The sequence below is a fragment of the Podarcis filfolensis genome (assembly GCF_964270895.1).
Source record: "Podarcis filfolensis genome assembly, chromosome: 7".
Classification (NCBI taxonomy): domain Eukaryota; kingdom Metazoa; phylum Chordata; class Lepidosauria; order Squamata; family Lacertidae; genus Podarcis; species Podarcis filfolensis.
In genome coordinates, this window is record NC_139603.1 from 63,107,862 (window position 1) to 63,126,528 (window position 18,667).

The 18,667-nt window shown below is 41.2% G+C and overlaps 1 protein-coding gene across 12 annotated transcripts in view; it reads left to right on the forward strand.

The window, feature by feature from the left end:
* The window catches only part of RALYL (RALY RNA binding protein like), a 254,988-nt gene that overhangs the window by 219,385 nt on the left and 16,936 nt on the right, over positions 1–18,667 (forward strand). For all 12 annotated transcript variants that reach the window (XM_083623424.1, XM_083623426.1, XM_083623422.1 and 9 more), the window contains 3 exons: positions 475–507; positions 13,302–13,349; positions 16,187–16,350. In XM_083623424.1, the coding sequence (XP_083479550.1) occupies positions 475–507; positions 13,302–13,349; positions 16,187–16,350 (245 nt within the window). The remainder of the gene's footprint in view (positions 1–474; positions 508–13,301; positions 13,350–16,186; positions 16,351–18,667) is intronic.

The following is an 18,667-nucleotide window of genomic DNA, read 5'->3' on the forward strand; positions in this document are numbered from 1 at the left end:
AGTGTGTAGAAGGTCCTTTCTGAAGTCTATGATGTTGGTTCAAAGATTTTGGAACCCTCTGGAAATGTAGATGCCAGGTGAAGGTGGAAAATCTCAAGCGTTCAAAGGAGAATTTCCTCACACTGCCTATGATTTTCTTGGGTGCTTCCATCCATCATGAAGATGGCGTTCTGGTGATGGTCATGATCTTCTGCCAGACTTTGGTCCTGGCAGATGCCCGGCATTGCCCTCCTGTGTGCCCAAAGCAGGAGTGGGAAACCTGTGGCCCTGCACATGTTGTTGGACAGCAACTCCTACCAGACCCACCTGGCACGGCCAAGAGTCAGGAGTGATGGAAGTTGGATTTCAGCAACATCTGGTGGGCCACATATTCCCCACCCCAGACTACAACATATAACGCCAACCTTGTGCACTATGTTATCTATGCATTCTTTGAATATATTTAACTATTTTACTGTATTGTTTGTTTAACAGACTTGAATCGAAGGAGCCTTTCCTGTCTGTTGGGTGAGTAAGAACCTGTAGCTGAGTATTGTAGTTTTGTTTTTAATTTCACAGGCTACCTAGCCCTCTTAATGTCTTCAACAAGATTTAGGGTTTAGTACCATCATTGCTTTACTGTGGCACTCATTAAAATTTGGGGGAATGGGGATAGAGGAGTGATCACAAAAAGCACTGTGTTACACACAGATACACACACACTTTGGTTGGAGATTTTTCTCAGAAACTATTCAGTTATACATAACTGGTGTAGTTCAATTTCCAACTACAGTATTGTCTTGCTTAATTTGAAGGTCTAATCACAAAGTGAGCAGCTATGCTGGTTTATTTAGTAGGACACTTAGCTGCAATCTAAGTAGCGTTCGTACTGGCCTGATGTTTTCTCTGATTTACTGGAAGTGAAATATTTTTTCCCCCTAATTTCATTAACTTTTATTAGCCATAAACACATGATCAAATGAGCATCCTAGCTAATTGTTTTTCCTCTGTGTGACCTTAATATATACCCTGAATACTCTTCAAAATGGAAAAAGTCAGCTGAGCATAGGATCACGTCCCCTTCCTTTATTGGTTACATTATTGCTTTCCTCTTCTGTTTCTGTCTCTTTCCTGTATGTGTTATCCAAAGAAATATTTTTGCTTGTGCTTTTTTGCAGTTGCATACAGACAACCATTTCCTTACCAGTTAATTTTTGCATTTTTTGTGATATTTCACTTGATGTAAAACCAACTTCTAGAAATCTAGCAGAATCTAGCAGAGCCTACATAAGCCTTGACTCAAGTGCTCCATCTTCCCCTTTCTTATTCCAAAGTACATGTAATAAGAACTTCTGAAGCAGAATTTTCCAAACTTGGGTCTCTAGCTGATTTTGGACTACAATTCCCATCATCCCTGACCACTGGTCCTGCCAGCTAGGAATGAAGGGAATTGTAGTCCAACAACCGCTGGAGACCCAAGTTTGGGAAACACTGTTTTAAAGCTGCTGCTTTTGATTTTAAACTTCCTTCCCCATGATATTCAAATTTAAGGAAGTCTGCCATGTTCTACCTATGCTTAGCTAACAAACCAAAATATCAAATCATAGTTTGATCCCAGTTTGCTTTATCTATCCATGGCTAGAATATGCCACAGTTCCTACAGATTCAGATATCCCAAAGTGCACAAGCATACTTTGGAGATAGTGTGAGTTTGGTACCAGACCACTGCAATAGACCGAATATTGCAATAAAGCGAGTCATTCAAATTTTTTTTTATTTTGTTTCCCAGTACATATAAAAGTTATGTTTGCACTATACTGCAGTCTATTAAGCCAGGTCTCATTGGCTGCAGAGGCAGGAGGGTGAAAACCTACTCCAGCCCTAGCCAGCTCCACTTCCATTGTCTTCCTTCCCCTGGAAGCAGCCAAGCTGCCTACAACTGCACCCCTATAGTTAATTCTAAAGTGGAAACCTTTTACATTGGTATGGACAGGAGCCTGTTTATTCTGAAATCTCCCCAACACTTGAAGAAGAGTGGGAGGCAGCCATTGAAGGAGGTTTCCTTAAGAGACCTGGCTACCTGCAGTCATATTGCACTAGGCAAGAAGCTATACTTCAAACAAAGGGTAGTTTTCTTTAGTGGATCAGTCTCTGAGCAACAAGCACTTTAGGTGAATAGGTTTGAAGTGAGAAGGCTGAGCCAAGATTACCAAAAATAATCCTGCAAATTAGCTTTGCAAAAGGTTTAGCCGGTCAGATTGGTTAGAGAGACAAGGCGGCTGTAATTAACAGCAGTGATGGAGTGAGTGTTTTCACATCTATATCATAGCAGATTCCGATGAAGATATCAAAGTAACTATGCGTAGGAGTAAAGAAACAGGAAGCTAACAGATAAAAATACAGGTGCGGTGGTAAAATGTAACTTTAAAAGTGGCCAAAACATCTTTTCCTCACCTCCATTTTGTGAATGTAACAGCACTGCTAGATCCAGCCAGAGGGCCAACTGTTCCAGTGTCCTGTTTTCAAAGTTGCCAACACAGATGCTCATGGGAAACCCAAGCACAGCAGCATTCTCCCCATCTGTGATTCCCAGCAACTGATCATCAGAGGCATACTGCTGCCAACAGTGATAGTGGAACATTTTTCCCAATAGCCACATCCATGCCTTCCTTTCCACGGCACAGGGATTGGGAACCTGGGTTCCTCTGGATAATGTTGGACTACAACTGGTCACTCCAGCTGGGGCTAATGGCATATGGGAGTCCAGCAACATCTGGAGGGACATAGGCTTCCCATGCCGTTATACAAGGAAATCAGCTCTGTTTACTGATTGTGTGCACAGTTTGGTGATTCTGGCTTAGTATACAGCTTAGACGTGTTGTTTTTGTTTAGTCGTTTAGTCGTGTCCAACTCTTTGTGACCCCATGGACCAGAGCACACCAGGCATTTCTGTCTTCTACTGCCTCCCACAGTTTGGTCAAACTCATGCTGATAGCTTCGAGAACGCTATCCAACCATCTCATCCTCTGTCGTCCCCTTCTCCTTGTGCCCTCCCAACATCAGGGTCTTTTCCAGGGAGTCTTCTCTTCTCATGAGGTGGCCAAAATACTGGAGCCTCAGCTTTACAATCTGTCCTTCCAGGGAGCACTCAGGGCTGATTTCCTTCAGAATGGAGAGGTTTGATCTTCTTGCAGTCCATGGGACTCTCAAGAGTCTCCTCCAGCACCATAATTCAAAAGCATCAATTCTTCGGCAATCAGTCTTCTTTATGGTCCAGCTCTCACTTCCATACATCACTACCAGGAAAACCATAGCTTTTACTATACGGACCTTATGTATCATTTAATCTGCTCTAAACCTGCCTTCCCAAATGTGCTCACCATAGGTTTTGGAGCCCCCACTCCTATTAGTTCCAGGTTTCTTCACTGGAAATGTGGGGGGACGACCAAGATGGTAAATGATATATTAGTAGCTTCTGCTGACCACAGGACTGAAAAGGATTTGGAGTTTTAAGTCTATTTTAAGTCAAGTGGGAGATAAAAATTCCATTACATGTTTGCAATTTAATTAACACAACCTGTTCCTTCTTATTTCATTAAGGGCCCATTATAAGAGTAATCATGACTAGTGAAAGATTATCATTGCTTTTACCGGGTTCTTTGGCTAAGTAAGAAATTGCTTAAGGCCTCAGCAGATCTCTGCAATTGCAAAGCAGCTTCTGTGGGCTTCATGAGCAAAAAAGACCTGTTTCAGAACGATTCCCGTTCATTTCGGTGAAGGGGTTTGCGAAAATCTCTTCTCGGCTGCTTGCAAGGTAAAAACTGAAAGCACTATCTTGGCAGCAGCTTTCATTAGTGTTGAGAGTACTGACAAATGATTCAGAGCTGGCTCAGCCTTCCAAGTCCCCTATTTTCCTGCTGCCTTCTCTGAGAGTTAATTTAGTCCTGACTGGATTGTCAAGTGCTGATGACTTGTATAGATGAAGTATTAGTGGTCACACAGGTGTCTTCTTCTGTGCAGGGGGGAAAAAGTAGATGTAACACTAAATGAATCAATGCTTGGCATCACACAGCTGCATGTTGGGGTCGTTGTTGTTCTATTGGATAGTGGAGGGAGGGCTCATTACCACACAGGGAGAAGAGATTTAGCCCAGAGGTCAGAAACCATTTTCAGCCAAATGGCTGTTGTGAGCAAACGTCTGAGGGTTGCATCATCATCATCACCACCATCATCATCGTAGTTGTTGTTGTTATACCACCCTTCATGACAAGATCTCAGGGCGGTTCACAGAATAAAATACAAGATAAAAATACAAGTTTTAAATCAAAATGAAATAATAACGCCTTCCTTCCCACAGACACATTTAAAAGGCTGTAGATTATTAATCAGCCAAAGGGCTTGTTGAAAAGGAGTGTTTTCACCTGTTACCTAAAAATATATAATGAAGATGCCAGGCAAACCTCCCTGGGGAGAGCATTCCACAAATGGGGAGCCACTACAGAAAAGGCCCTGTTCTCGTGTTGCCACCCTCCGGATCTCACATGGAGGAGGCACACTAAGAAGGGCCTCACATGATGAATGCAGAGTCTGGAATGGTTTATGCCAGTGCTGGTGTGGCTAGAGGGAGAACTGAGTGGACTCACATATGTAACTCTTTACTTTTGTACAATAGGCTCCCATACAACATGCAGAAATTCTACACATACAAACATACCTGCCTACAACCTTCATGCAAGCAAGAGGTATTACCATTCAAGGGGGCAGTTCAGCCAGGCAAAAAGGCACATAAGGACAACCTGAAGCCAACACACAGAGCTATTGTCCCATTAGCATTTTTGAGAGCTTTAGTCTAACAGTACAGTGGTACCTCGGGTTACATACGCTTCAGGTTACATACGCTTCAGGTTAGAGACTCCGCTAACCCAGAAATATTACCTCGGGTTAAGAACTTTGCTTCAGGATGAGAACAGAAATCATGCTCCGGCGGCACAGCAGCAGCGGGAGGCCCCATTAGCGAAAGTGGTGCTTCAGGTTAAGAACAGTTTCAGGTTAAGAACGGACCTCTGGAACGAATTAAGTACTTAACCTGAGGTACCACTGTAATAGATACATGCAGGAGAAATATATACTGGTATATAAAAAAATTGTCCAGTAGCACCTTAGAGACTAACTAAGTTTGTTCGTGGTATGAGCTTTCATGTCCATTCACACGACAATTTTTTTATTTTATACTGCATCAGACCAACACGGCGCCCTACCTGAATCTAGATACATGCAGGGTGTGTGGTTGCATAGTTTTCTCTTCTCATTGTGAGCTGAAGTCCTGATAAGAATCTGGAGCCCCCATGCCTGCTATTAACTTTTTAAGAAACCTCTAGAGTACTTTCTAATGATGTGTTGAACATCACCACAGATTTATTCTCTAGGTAGAAAAGACTTGGACCTAATGGCAAAATGCTTTCTCCTGCATTCTTGTATTTATTAAACACTGGCTGCAGTCACACATTGAGTTACGTTTGCCTAGAGCAAAATGCACAATCAGCTGGCAAACCTGACAAATCTGTTGTTTGTCTCCACTACTTCACACTGTGGTGTCAAATGCAGAGGAATTCTGGATGGAACTGTAATGAGTACCAAAACTAACTTTCCATTTCTGAAATGTCATCGGATTCTTAGCTAAACCAAAAACATACTTTCAACTGGTTCCAAGGAAACTGTATACAGAAGAGCACTGTACTTTTATTCAGCACCCTCTCCTACCTTATCACATCCATACCATACATTGAAATAGCTCCCCCTAAATAATATTGGGAACTGTAGTTTGCTCATCACATAGCTGCAGTTCCCAGCACCCTTAATAAACTACAGTACCCAGAATTCTTTAGGGGAAATAATGTGTTTTAATGTGTGGTGTGGATGTGTCTGGAAGGAACTTGTAAGGCAGGAAGGGATCAAGAAATCTGTTTCCTTTCTTGATTTATTTATAGGCATTTAGAACCTTCACCAAACACCAGGATGGGTTACACAAAGCCGAATACAATGTGTAATACACCTACGTTACTAAACCATGAATTAAACTAAATCAACCGCAATTGGAAACAGATTAGCACTGCAATGGGAAGGCTATTCTGATCTCATCCTCCAGTGCCAAAGGTCTTTGCAAAAGGATGTGTCTTCATAGAAGTTCATAGAACTGTAGAGTTGGAAGGGACCCTGAGGATCATCTAGTCCAACCCCCTGCAATCCAGCTGTCCCATATGGGGATTGAACCTGCAACCTTGATGTTATCAGCGCCACACTCCTGGTCTAATATTGAAATGTATACCTGTGATGGCTTGTGAGTGCTCTCCGCAAGAAATGCCTTTGCTCACTCAGAGATATATATATACATCATTTATTTTACATATGTACAAGCAGCACACATAATTATACGTCCGAATCCTGTGAGTCAGATTCTCAGAGTGACTTACGTCCGCCCCTTTTCCAGCAGAAGAGGTGAGGCATTCTCATTTGATGTCTCTGCCCCCTCTGCTTTAACCCTCTCCTTTCCTGAGCAGATGGAACCGGCACTGCATCGCTGTCTGTGCCAGAGCTTCCTGTGTGGAGTTGAGGCTCTGCTCCAACATTTGAGAGCCTTCCCTCCTCCTGACTTCCCCTCCTTTCCTCCACTGGCACTTCCGGCCCCCCTTCCTCTGCTTGTCTCTCCTCCTCCTCCCCTGCATTCTCCGTCAATACCATGACAATACCATGATTAGGTCAGAGTCAAACACACCTCTGAGAACCCCAAATATTGCCAAAATACCTGTAGAAGATTGCCTCCTCTGCTCTTTTGTTTATTTATATTTTCTCAAATAAAAGGAGAATCCAAAATTTATGTATTAATGATAACCAGTACTGATGCAAGGTTAATATTCCTTGTGGTGCTTGCCACCAGACCTGAATTTCATGTAAGCTCAGCAGATTCCGACCGTACTGGCAAAGTCACCTTTCATCATCCCTTCTTTTCCTTCTTTGCTTTTCCAGCGGTGTCATTTTGTAAGTAACGTGTAAAGCTTTGTTTCATTGCAAAATCCACTCTTTATATAAAACAAAAAAGCCATTAACAAGTTGATGGAGTTCATAATATTCTTTGGTTGCACATAGGTTTCAGTGAAGGACGTGTTTCATGTTCCACGTTATACTTTACAAGCTATAAACCTGTCTTGGTGTGCAGAGCATTCATGGAAAACACAACAGATCTCTAAGGTCACTGTTGATGAGTAAAGATAACGATCTCTTACAGGGAGAAAACAGGGAACAAATGGAGGTCAAAAGGGCAAGCATATCACAAGTGAGAAGAAGAGGTTAACATTTTCAAGTCTTTCATGCCGTTCAGGGGAGATGGAGTAGGTTGCTGTAGGCTGTTCTAAGAAATTGTGATGGTTCGATTCAAAAAGACTATAAAAAAGCAATGGTGTGTCCACTGGCATTGCCTTGAGTAGTTGTAGAGACTTAAATGCTTTAAGTTACTTTGTACCTAAGTATAATAAAAGCACATATACTTTTGATTGCCTCGTTATTACCTACAAAGAAGGGGAGGTGAATATATCATTCATGGTCTAATAACCTCTAGACTAGATGATCACACTACCGTAAAGTACTGTATATGGGATTGTTCTTACAAAGTGGCCTCTCAACTGTTAGGATAAAAGCAGCAACACTTACAGTAAGTCATCTGAATCTCTGGAGGGGCGACAGAAAGAAACGCAACCTATTCTACCTGAAATATCGTATTTCCCTATGCAAACCTACCAGGTGAGCACCATCTCTTGGTCCCACCAACATCAGAAGCACAGCTGGCAGTGACACAGGAGAGAGCTTTTGCTGTGCCTGCTCCCATTTTGTGGAATTCCCTCCCAAGAGAGGTTAGATGGGCTCCCTCTTTGTTATCTTTCTTCTTGCGTGCTAAGACCTTCCTATTCAAATAGGCCTTTGGAAACTAAGGTGCAGATGATGCTGATCACTGGGCTGCTGTCAAATTTAGATTTTAATTGCTGCTTCTAAATATGTTGCAATTTTAATTATTGCTTTTAACTAGTTTGTTTTTATTATTCCGCATTTTATAATTGATGTTTTTAAATGTTATAAACTGCCCTCAATCCAAACTTGGGAGAAAGACAAGAGATAAACATAAATATATTAAATAAATATTCTTCCTTTGCTGATTCCTCCTTGAGTCACTTCCTGTAGATTGTTTTTTCTCTCGGCCTTTACTTCCTTCGTGCTTCTTCTCCAAGTCAATTAGCATTGGACCTTCATTTTTGTTAACCTCTTGAACTCATGGCTCCATAATAGCCACATGTAAGCTTGTACTCAGATTGGCTTAGTTTGCGAAGAAAATAAACTTTATTCTCTCAAGCAGCAGTCTTATCAGACCATTTATTTCTGTAATCCGCTGCTATATAGTCTCCAGTACCACCTTTCAAGGCAGTCTGTTTCTTGTTTTAACTAACTACTGAAAAGGAAAGAACCTTCCCCTCTTTAGAAATTTTGCTTTCCCACTTTTCTGCACTCTGACACCATCATTTTGTAATTGAGGGTTGTTTAACATACTGTGCTTTTCCACTACATTCCATTCAGTAGTCCCCAGGCTACTATTTCTCATGGGAGTACAGCGTGTTTCCGGAATTCTGTTTTAGTCCTCAAAAAGTGATTATTCTTTCAGGTCCGCTGCTGCAGCCATAATTTTAATTTATCAAGGTGCCATACATGAAATGCAGCAGAAACATTTCATGGCTGTAACTCATCACTTATTCCTATATCTGTCAATGAAAGTCTTCTGTATCTGTCATATCAAACTGCACTACAGCAACATGTAGCACATAACGAATAAATCATATAATCAATCCTGCATTTATACAGTTTGACAAGAGTGCTTTCCTGAATACACGTTGGATGTGTACACAGACTCTGAGGCAGGGGGATGACAGGGCCTAAACATAGAAGCCATCAACAGAGATGTGGGGTCATTTCAAGGAATATGGAGGAGGTGGGCATTCCACAATATACTCCACCCATAGTTTTGCGTGTCCTTTCCAATATATTGTGCAGTTGAACAAAGGGTCTCCAAGACCCATTCCCTAGCCCCTAGAGGACAGGACCTGATCTAATGATCTTAAATTACAAGAAGATAGATTTCAACTGAACATTAGAAGAATGTTTTGAGGTTAAGAGTAGTTTGACAATGGAACCCTAGAAGGGTGTGGAGCTGTCCATTGCTGGAGATCTTCAGCAGCCTATGAGTTTGCAACAGGTCATCTAAATACAATGAAACAGGAAGCTTGGCAGCTAAAGCATGGATGGCATAAGACTTGGGTCCAAACCTGGCCAAACATGGGTGAGGACACACCATCGTACCTACCGCATGGGCATAGTTGCAGTGGAAAAAGCTTACTTTTCTGCCACCACTGCATCTGCAAGTAGCCATCTAGCAGAGCTTTTCTGAGTGGTGAATGGGCTTTTGTTAGCTGGCCAAGAGAGTGGTGCTCTGACATTCTCAGAGGCCAGCTGTAACAACTTTGCAAGATGCTTTAGGGATAAATTCACTCAGATTCTGACAGAGTCGGACACCACAGTGATAGCAATTCCCGTGGAGGTGCTAGAGTACTGTCTGTTCCATCTATACTGGATCAATTTAGATTATTGCAGCCTGAGGATGTGCACAAGCTGCTTGAAGAACTGCAGCTGATCTCTTTGGCATCTCCTACGTTGTGAAATGCACCTGAAACAGGTTCTGAAACCTAGCGTACATAGTGGCAGCTCATTAGGCTAGATCCCTGAAATTCCTGCATGGAGCTCAGTAATCCCTTCTATGGTCCATGTGAGTAAAGTCCATCTTACCATAGATAGATGTTTTCTCACTTGAAGAAGGATTGTCCCTCCTTAATATTGAAGCATAAAACACTTAAATATATTAAAATCTGGGCTAATTGCAGCTCTTCATCGTGTAACAAAGCTATAATGTTAGTAACGCTGTGCATATCTGCAAATAAATTAATAGCCTTCGTTTCTCTGATCCTCAGAGAGTCCTTTATGTGTGTGCTTAATCACGCACAACGACTAAAGGATAAGAGACAAATAGGGAGGCTGTAGTTTAGAGATGATAATTATTGTAGTTTATTATCTGGTAACTTTCATTTATTGAAAAGGAGACCAAAAGCATTCCTTTAAAAAGCCCATTAAGGCATTAATGAAGAGTGTAGGAAACAGCTTTTATTGCTCCCAAAATTGTTGGACAGTGCTCAGCAGTAAACAAAGCGCTCTTTCCAAAAGATACAGTTCTGCTGTTTCCACACAGAGGTCAGCTTTATTTCCATATTGGCAAAAGGGCGAAATCCTGTTCTCCTGGCCTGCTCGCCAAATACAACAGAATAAGAGTGTGGCTATACATTGCACTCCCCATATGAAAAAGAGCTAAATGGAAGGGCCTTTCCAGACAGGTATTTGGTAACAGTATCGTAACTGTTTTTGCTATATTTTTCTGCATGCTTCCATGTAACACCATTCCTTTCCTTTTCCAAGGTATTGCGGGCATCAGAACACATGTCAGATGCTAACTGATTGGATACTTTCTTCAGTCCTTGTTTATGCTCATTTCATCTCTCCTTGGATGAATGAATGAATGAATAAATGAATGAATGAAATCTTTATTGCTAAAAGCTATAAGCCGTCACAATTGGTCATAATGCGTAAAATACAAATAATTAATTTAAAACTGAACAGAAACAACAGCAAAGCATACATACAGAAATGCAAAAATCACACCTGCATGAGTTAAGCACTCCACTTCTCACACTCCCCCTTATGATAATTGTCTTGGTGGCTAATTGTCCCCAAAAGTTTGAGAAGAGAGAAATAAGGGGACAGTTGAGTTGCTAGAGGAAGATAACCAAGGCTGGAGAAAAAACAACAGATTCTCGTGACACCTTAAAGATAAAAAGATAAACATAACGTTTATGCACTAAGCAAAAAATGGAAGCAAGAGCTCCACGCTCCTCACAGCCTTGTTAAAGGGGCACAGAGGAGATGGAGTGTGCAAACTTGAAGCTGTCTGCAGCTCATTTGCCTCATATGAAACTCTCGTTTCACATGGTGACTGAATGAGATCATTGGATCCGTATCACAGTAATTAGGCTGCAAAACATAATTCTAACTCCTTTTCATCTTTACTGCTTTTCTTCTTATATTTTTTTTCCAGTAGCACCTTAAAGACCAACTAAGTTAGTTCTTGGTATGAGCTTTCGTGTGCATGCACACTTCTTATATTTTAGTCATAATACTTCCTCCATTTCTCCACACTTAGCTTCATTTCACTTTAAACACCTTTTTCATTTTAAAGGGGCCTTCCTACATCTTTCAACATTCAGTCGCTTAAACTAAAACAAGATTGCCTACAATTATAACTCATTTTCGTGGCATTTGTCTTGCATCTCCTTTCAGAAAAACTTAGGTCTATTATCATGCTTTCTGGATGATATTATGCTTTTGGGATTCGTTGGGAATACTATGAACAGTTCTGGTCGCCACACCTCCAAGAGGATATTGTTGAGCTGGAAAATGTGCAGATTAATAAAACGATCAGGGGGCCTGAGCAACTCCCCTATGGAGGGAGGTTCTAACATTTTTAGTTTAGAAAAGAAATGAGTAAGGGTGGGGAGACATGATAATGTAAAATAATGCATGGTGGGGGGGAATGGATAGAGGAATGTTTTGCCCCTCTCACATAATACTAGAACCTGATTGGTGGGAGATTTGAGGAGAGACAAAAAGAAATACTTATTCACACAACACATATTTAAACTATGGAATTCTTTTGCATGTTATGTAGTAATGGCCACCTTCCTGGGTGGCATTAAAAAGGAATTAGACAAATTCATAGACAATAAGACTGTCAATGGCTGCTAGTCATGATGTCCAGCATCAGAGGCTGTGTACTTCTGAGTTGTTTAGGAACAAGAGTGGGGGAGTATTATTGCACTCAGATCCTGCTTCCAGCACTGTGGAAAACAGGATGCTGGACTAACTAGGATGAAAACATTTTCATCCTATGGCTCACTAACCAAAGATGGATTAGTGAGAGGCCACAAAAATTAAGCACTTGCCTTCTTCAATTGCCTTATAAATTACAACTATTATTACTATCGTTATCATTCTCCAGAGATGTTATGCTATGTAGGTATAAAGTGGCCAAAATTAGAACTGAGTTAAGTGAGTATCTTGTTTAATTGTCATAGAACCGTTTTAAATTGAATATGTGCATATGTTGTACATTACTCCCGAAAGCACTCAAAAGCGGTAGGTGTGATCCATCTGTACAGTAATAAAAGAGGGACAGAAAAATATTGTGGGATCTGGAGGCCACATTTATGTGTGGAAGTGTGTAATGTGCATGCAAATTGTAACCACCATACATGCTTCCAGTGATAGTCAAATGATAGCCTTTGAGTTTTGCAGAATTCTTATCCCTGAGATTCTTCAGGATTTCCATTCCACCTGGAGTGGGGCAGGGTACAGTGTGATCAAAGCAGAGCTTGATCACCACGGAGCTTTGGCCCTTCCTTATCATCTCAGTCTGCCCCTTGATTTTACTTAATGCCCCTTGATTAGCTTTGATATTTGACAATAACCTGATATAATGAGACTGAAAATAAAATTCAGTAGCATAAGGCAGACTTGATTCATATCAAGCAAGCAAAGGGTGCTGCTGTAACTATAGCAGAACAGTCTTGCTAAGTGTCATCAGAGCTATTCTTATTTATAGAACTGGGATGTCTCCTGGATTTCTTTGAACGTGTTGTGCATTCTTATGATTAATTACATTTTCATTCTGTTGCTCCTCCAAGGAACTCAGGGTGCTGTACGTGATTTTATTCTCACCAGCAATCCTACATGATTCATTAGGCAAGAGGAAAGTCATTGGCCCAAGGTCACCCACTGAGCTCCGTGGCTGAGTGAGGATTTGAACCCAGCACTTTAACTACTACACCACATTGGCAATTAGATAATAACAACAGGATTTTTTTGTGGTGTTTTTTTTAATCAAATCTAAACCAGTGTTTCCTTTTCACCTTGCAATCCTTGCATTTTTAGTGAGATTGTGACTAGTTCAAAGACTCAAATTTCAATATTTCCAAACAATAGTCAGTAAAAGTAACAGGGATGAAGCAGTCTCCAGAGATGCAGACCTGAATTAGCATTGTAATTTCAAAATGTTGCATAATGCTATTTATCAGATAATTCAGTCATGTCACCTCACATGAATTCATTTGTGTTCTTTTCTGCAGTGGCTATGTCTTTGATTATGACTACTACAGGGATGATTTCTACAATCGGTATGTGCAGCTCTTATTACTGTCTTTGGTTACATATATTATGCTCCTTATTTGACATATTTTCACATAACCAGATCGGAAAACCTTTGCATTTGTTTCCTCATAGGACGCAGCTTGTTTTTATTGCTTGTTTGCGTTTCTGGTTTATATTCAGATTATATCATATCAGGATGATAGCTCCATTTTGGGGGTGCTCTGTGCACCATGGCAGGCTTTAGTTTCTGGAATAATCCTGCTCATGAATCAGAGCTTTGACTGGAGGTACTATTCTGCACATCTCTGGTGCCTTTATGTCACTGTGGAGGGAGAGGAGTGGGCCACGTATTAGCATGAAAGGCAACATTTCCAACAGGATGAGAAGGGAAGGGAGCTGTTGACCAATGGGGCAGATCCGAGGGACTCCAGCTTGCTTTTTGTACAATGGGCTGTGCCTCAGCTGCAGCAGCTAAGACACATTGCTGCTGTTGAAGACGATCCACAGGAACAGGCTGCCCACACTGAGAACAGTATAAGATGGCATTTACTGATATACTTTCATGTGGCTGTGTTGACGTCCTCACTCCATGCAAAATCCTTTGTGAGACTCAGGTTATATGGACTATTAAGGTATGTTCAAGATGCAGGTCTCGAAGTATTTCTCTGCAGCATGACTTAGTTTAGACTCCAGATTGGAAATATATCTGAAATGCAGCAGCTTGTTATGGTGCTGCTCTGGCTGAACGTCTTCCACAAGTGTCCGTGCTGTCTGCCATCAAGTCACCCATTAATCTATAGCACGCTTTTGCAATACAAAACCAAGTGGGAAATCTGGAAAACGAAGCCAAGAGCCACGTATTTCACTAAGAATAATATGGCCTACTGGGGGACAGGAGGATGTCCAGCAAACTGGTCAAGAACTTATTACCATCCAGGGTAGAATTTAGAGGCCTTTTTCAGATTGGTACTTACGATAACAACGTGAGCAGCCCTTTCACCTCTTCAAACTCTCCTCCATTGCAATATATTCAGGAGCCAAATGTTCAAGGCGCTTCACGACATGATAGCAGATTAATGAGAAATTGGGGCAACCCTCCTTCCTACCTCCTCCTGGACCCAGTGTGGTGTGATGTTTAAGAGCAGTGGACTCATAATCTGGTGAACCAGGTTTGCATCTCCGCTCCTCCACATGCAGCTGCTGGGTGACCTTGGGCTAGTCACACTTCTCTGAAGTCTCTCAGCCCCACTCACCTCACAGAATGTTTGTTGTGGGGGAGGAAGGGAAAGGGGAATGTTAGCCGCTTTGAGACTCCTTAGGGTAGTGATACAGCGGGATATCAAATCCAAACTTTTCTTCTTCTTTATCCTTGAAATACATGTCTTGCCATCTGTTTACTTAAAGCTGCAGTTGTATTAACTATACTGCAGCTAAGCAATTTTTGTTCAAATGACCATATACACATTCATTCCAACCCTGTTTTTCTCAGAAGCAAGTTCCTTCAAGTTCAGTGGGATTCTTTCCTAAGTAAGTGTGTATAGGATTGCAACCTATAGAGGATATTGAAATCAGTTTTAGCTAAAATTGCTCTGTGATTTGAGAGTACCTCAGTTGAAGCTGACAATACTCTTATCAGTTTTTTTATCTTCCACTAGTAAAGCACCAGGGGTGCCAAGTTGAATAAAATAGTGTGGGGGCCCAGGTAAGCCCCACCCCACATAATTGATTACATGATGCAGTGCACACACACACCATTTGAATGGGAATGCCCATCAACTGGGGGGGGGTCCTTCAAATATTTTATTGTGGGGGCCAAAGCCCCAATGGCCCCTAGAAATTGGCTTCTATGTGAAATGCTATGTCATTTCTAGGTATAAGCAAATTTCAGTGTTTTTCTCCTATCAAAAGTACCTCAGATGGACTTGCCTGTAAGGATGGGGGAGAAACTTAATTCAGTTCACATTTAAAAGTGAATCTACCTAGAATTCACTTTCTGAAACAAATACACAAATCAAAGCACAGCGACCCTTCAAAATTATTAATTTCAGTATTCATGCTATTGGAGATGGTGCATACGTCAGTTTCAGTTCCTTCTATTTTCTCATTGTTCCAATCTGAAATTGTGTTCTCTACATTTCCATATCAGTTTGTGATTTATTTTTCTTTAAAGAGGTGCTCTCAAAAATTAATCAGCATTTTAATTCAAATGTTTCATAATATACACATGCAATATTGCATGTAATTTTGCATGTATTTTTCCCAAATATAATACATTTTAGATGTTATTTTCAATAATATAGGCTTTTAAATGCACTCTTTACCATAGTGTATGCATTCTTTTACACATCACTTGACTGGAAAAGTGATTTGCTAAATTTGGAAAAGTGCTAATTTCTTTGATGAGATGTTTCAGTTTAGTCACATTTCATTTCAATGATATTCACCATCTTGAATTTCATCATGAGCATTACTATGAAGGCAGCAAATTACAAAGTTGAAACTATGAATTTAGAGCTAGGCTGTCAGCAGAGCTACAGTGTGTGTTTACTTTTTAAAAAAATCTCATATTATTACTCGGGTGAAATGAAATTATGAGGTGCACGTTTTTCATACTCCAAGTTAAGACAAACTAATAATGGTATCCTTCTCTGAAATTACAGCTACTTACTTGGTCATGCCTGAAATACAAATATGCTTCTTAAAAGTACAAAGGTCCTTGAAATCTAATTTTAACTGTGATGCAAGTCATTGATATTTCAGAGAGCGATTTTCCATTAGAAAGTAGGGAAATTTAGTCTGCATGATCTCCCTGCCATCACACCATAACCAAGTGCTATGAAGCTTCTGTTTCCATTCCCTTAAGGTTGTTTGATTACCACAGCCGGGTCCCTGCACCGCCTCGTGCTGTAATTCCACTAAAACGCCCACGTGTAACCGTCACAGCAACTCGCAGAGGAAAAGGGGTATTTTCCATGAAAGGGGGATCAAGATCAACATCAAGTGGAACTTCATCATCAGGGTCAAAATGTGAGTTCTATATTGCACCGCCAAGGTTGCCTGTATGAATACTATGCTTAATGCAATATATGTGGAATTCTAAGGTCATCCCATTGCTAAAGCTTTAGACATTAGGTTATCATACTGCGAGCGAAGAGTTGTTTTCACTGTAATGGTTTAGTGAGAAAGGATGCCTTCACTTAATGCAGACTATCGGTGGTTTTTTTTAAAAAAAAATAGAGATCAAAGCTCATTGCATGATAACCAACTAAGTCAGGCATAGGCAGACTCGGCCCTCCAGATGTTTTGAGACTACAACTCCCATCATCCCTAGGTAACAGGACCAGTGGTCAGGGATGATGGGAGTTGTAGTCCCAAAACATCTGGAGGACCGAGTTTGCCTATGCCTGAACTAAGTCATATTCAGTGTGGACTCATTGATTTCAGTGAGTCTACTCTAACATTGGTTATCACCCTTTGGCAAAGTTGGATTTGCTGTTCCATAGTGGCAGGAGCCATGCCGTGGACTCATTGATTTCAGTGGGTCTACTTCAGTGGTGGAGCACAAATACCCTCCATGTCATGATAACTGTCCACAGGAACTGCCTGGGACAGCAGATCTCCGTTATAATAGCCATGATGTGTGCTGTTTACATCTCTAAACAGTGGGATCTTGAACTGCATCTGGCACCCTAAAGGACTGCAAGGCAACCATCCAAGAACAGAAAGCTGTTGTTGTTGTGCTGCTGAAGCATTATAAACAGTCTCTGAAGTGCAGAGCACTGCTGAAAGCCTGTATAAGTTATTCCCTTGGGCTGCCCCACAGCTCTCCATAGCACAGTGTGTCCTTTCTGGAGTTCCTGTCTTGTGTTTGAAGAATGTAAGAACCTCTTCACAAATGAAGAAGCTGCAGACTGGTTGAGGCAGACATAATTCCCCTGTCTTGACAAAGCCTTAAATCAGCTGTGCTGATTTCTTCCCTGCTGTGTCAGTGACTGAAAACTGGGTAGCTCAGCTGGATAGTGCATGGTGCTGATAACACCAAGGTTGCAGGTTCAGTCCCTGAATGGGACAGCTGCCTATCCCTGCATTGCAGGGGGTTGGACTAGATGATCCTCAGGATCCCTTCCAACTCTATGATTCTATGAAAACTGGGAGCACATCCCTGACAGGTTCTTCCCAGGGCATTAATTCTCTCGCATACTAGTAGGGCAATGAATGTTGTTAATGTTGACATTAGAAAAAACCCTTTTTGACACTGAATGTACATTTTCACTAACGTGGGTTTTATATTTGTATGCGAGAGTGGCTAGGCAAAAGGCGAAACCTTATTTAATCCTCATGTGTGTGCATGTCCTGAGGCTGAAGACTGATTCAGAAATTAAGGCCCCGTTCATAAATTGCATAAAAGTAGTCACTTGCTCCTTTCCTTTCCCACTGTACAATGGAAAGTGTGCCGGGGCAGATTTCGCTCCCGTAGTGGGAGGGAAGTCATTAGAGGCTCACAGATCTCACAGTGGGTAACATTTCTAAGTCCAACAGTTCCCTGCTGGATCAAGCCTGTGGCGCATGTAGCCCAGCATCTGTTCTCACAGTTGCCAACCTGATGCCCACAGGCAGGACCCAGGTACAAGGGCACTCTCCCCTCCTGAAGTTTTCAGCAAGTAGTATTCAAAAACCCTGTGCCAGGCCTGCTTTGTTTTTATACACAAGAGGAGCAAGATTGCATTCTAGGTCCTATATGGATTTTTGTGCAGCTGCAAAAGTTTTGGAGGGTGGTCTGTTTCTAAAAGTAGCAAATTATCCACTAGAAGTAGAGTGAGGACCTCAATGTTGTTATCAAGCTTGAGGGGTTTGCATATTGTTTTGACTCTGATTAATTTCTGACCTTTTTTAAAAAAAAAAAAATCCAGTAAAAATATAAATCTCATGTAGCATACTTTTTGTTAAAAATCAGCCAAGTGACAACTTATTTGTCATTTTCCATCAAAAGCAACAGCAGATGAATGCTGCTATATTGATGTTCCATGGCACACTTTGCTTTCTGCAAGTAAAACTGAAGCAGATGCTCCTATATTTATGTGAAATTGCAAAGGAGGAAAATATTAAACAGTTTTCTCATTATTTTGTTTATGGATCTGGAGGAACTATCTGGGAGCAAAGTGTTCGTTTGCTTTTTTCATAAATCAGTTGTGACTTCATGACTGTTAGCCAGTTTTTACATGATGGTGTGAGACAAACAGTTTGATATGGTATTAGATCAATGAAATATATAGCATGTCCACCAAAATAAGCCTGGGGAGTCAGACAATTTTGTAGTTATGATAAATGGGAGCAGTTTTCATGA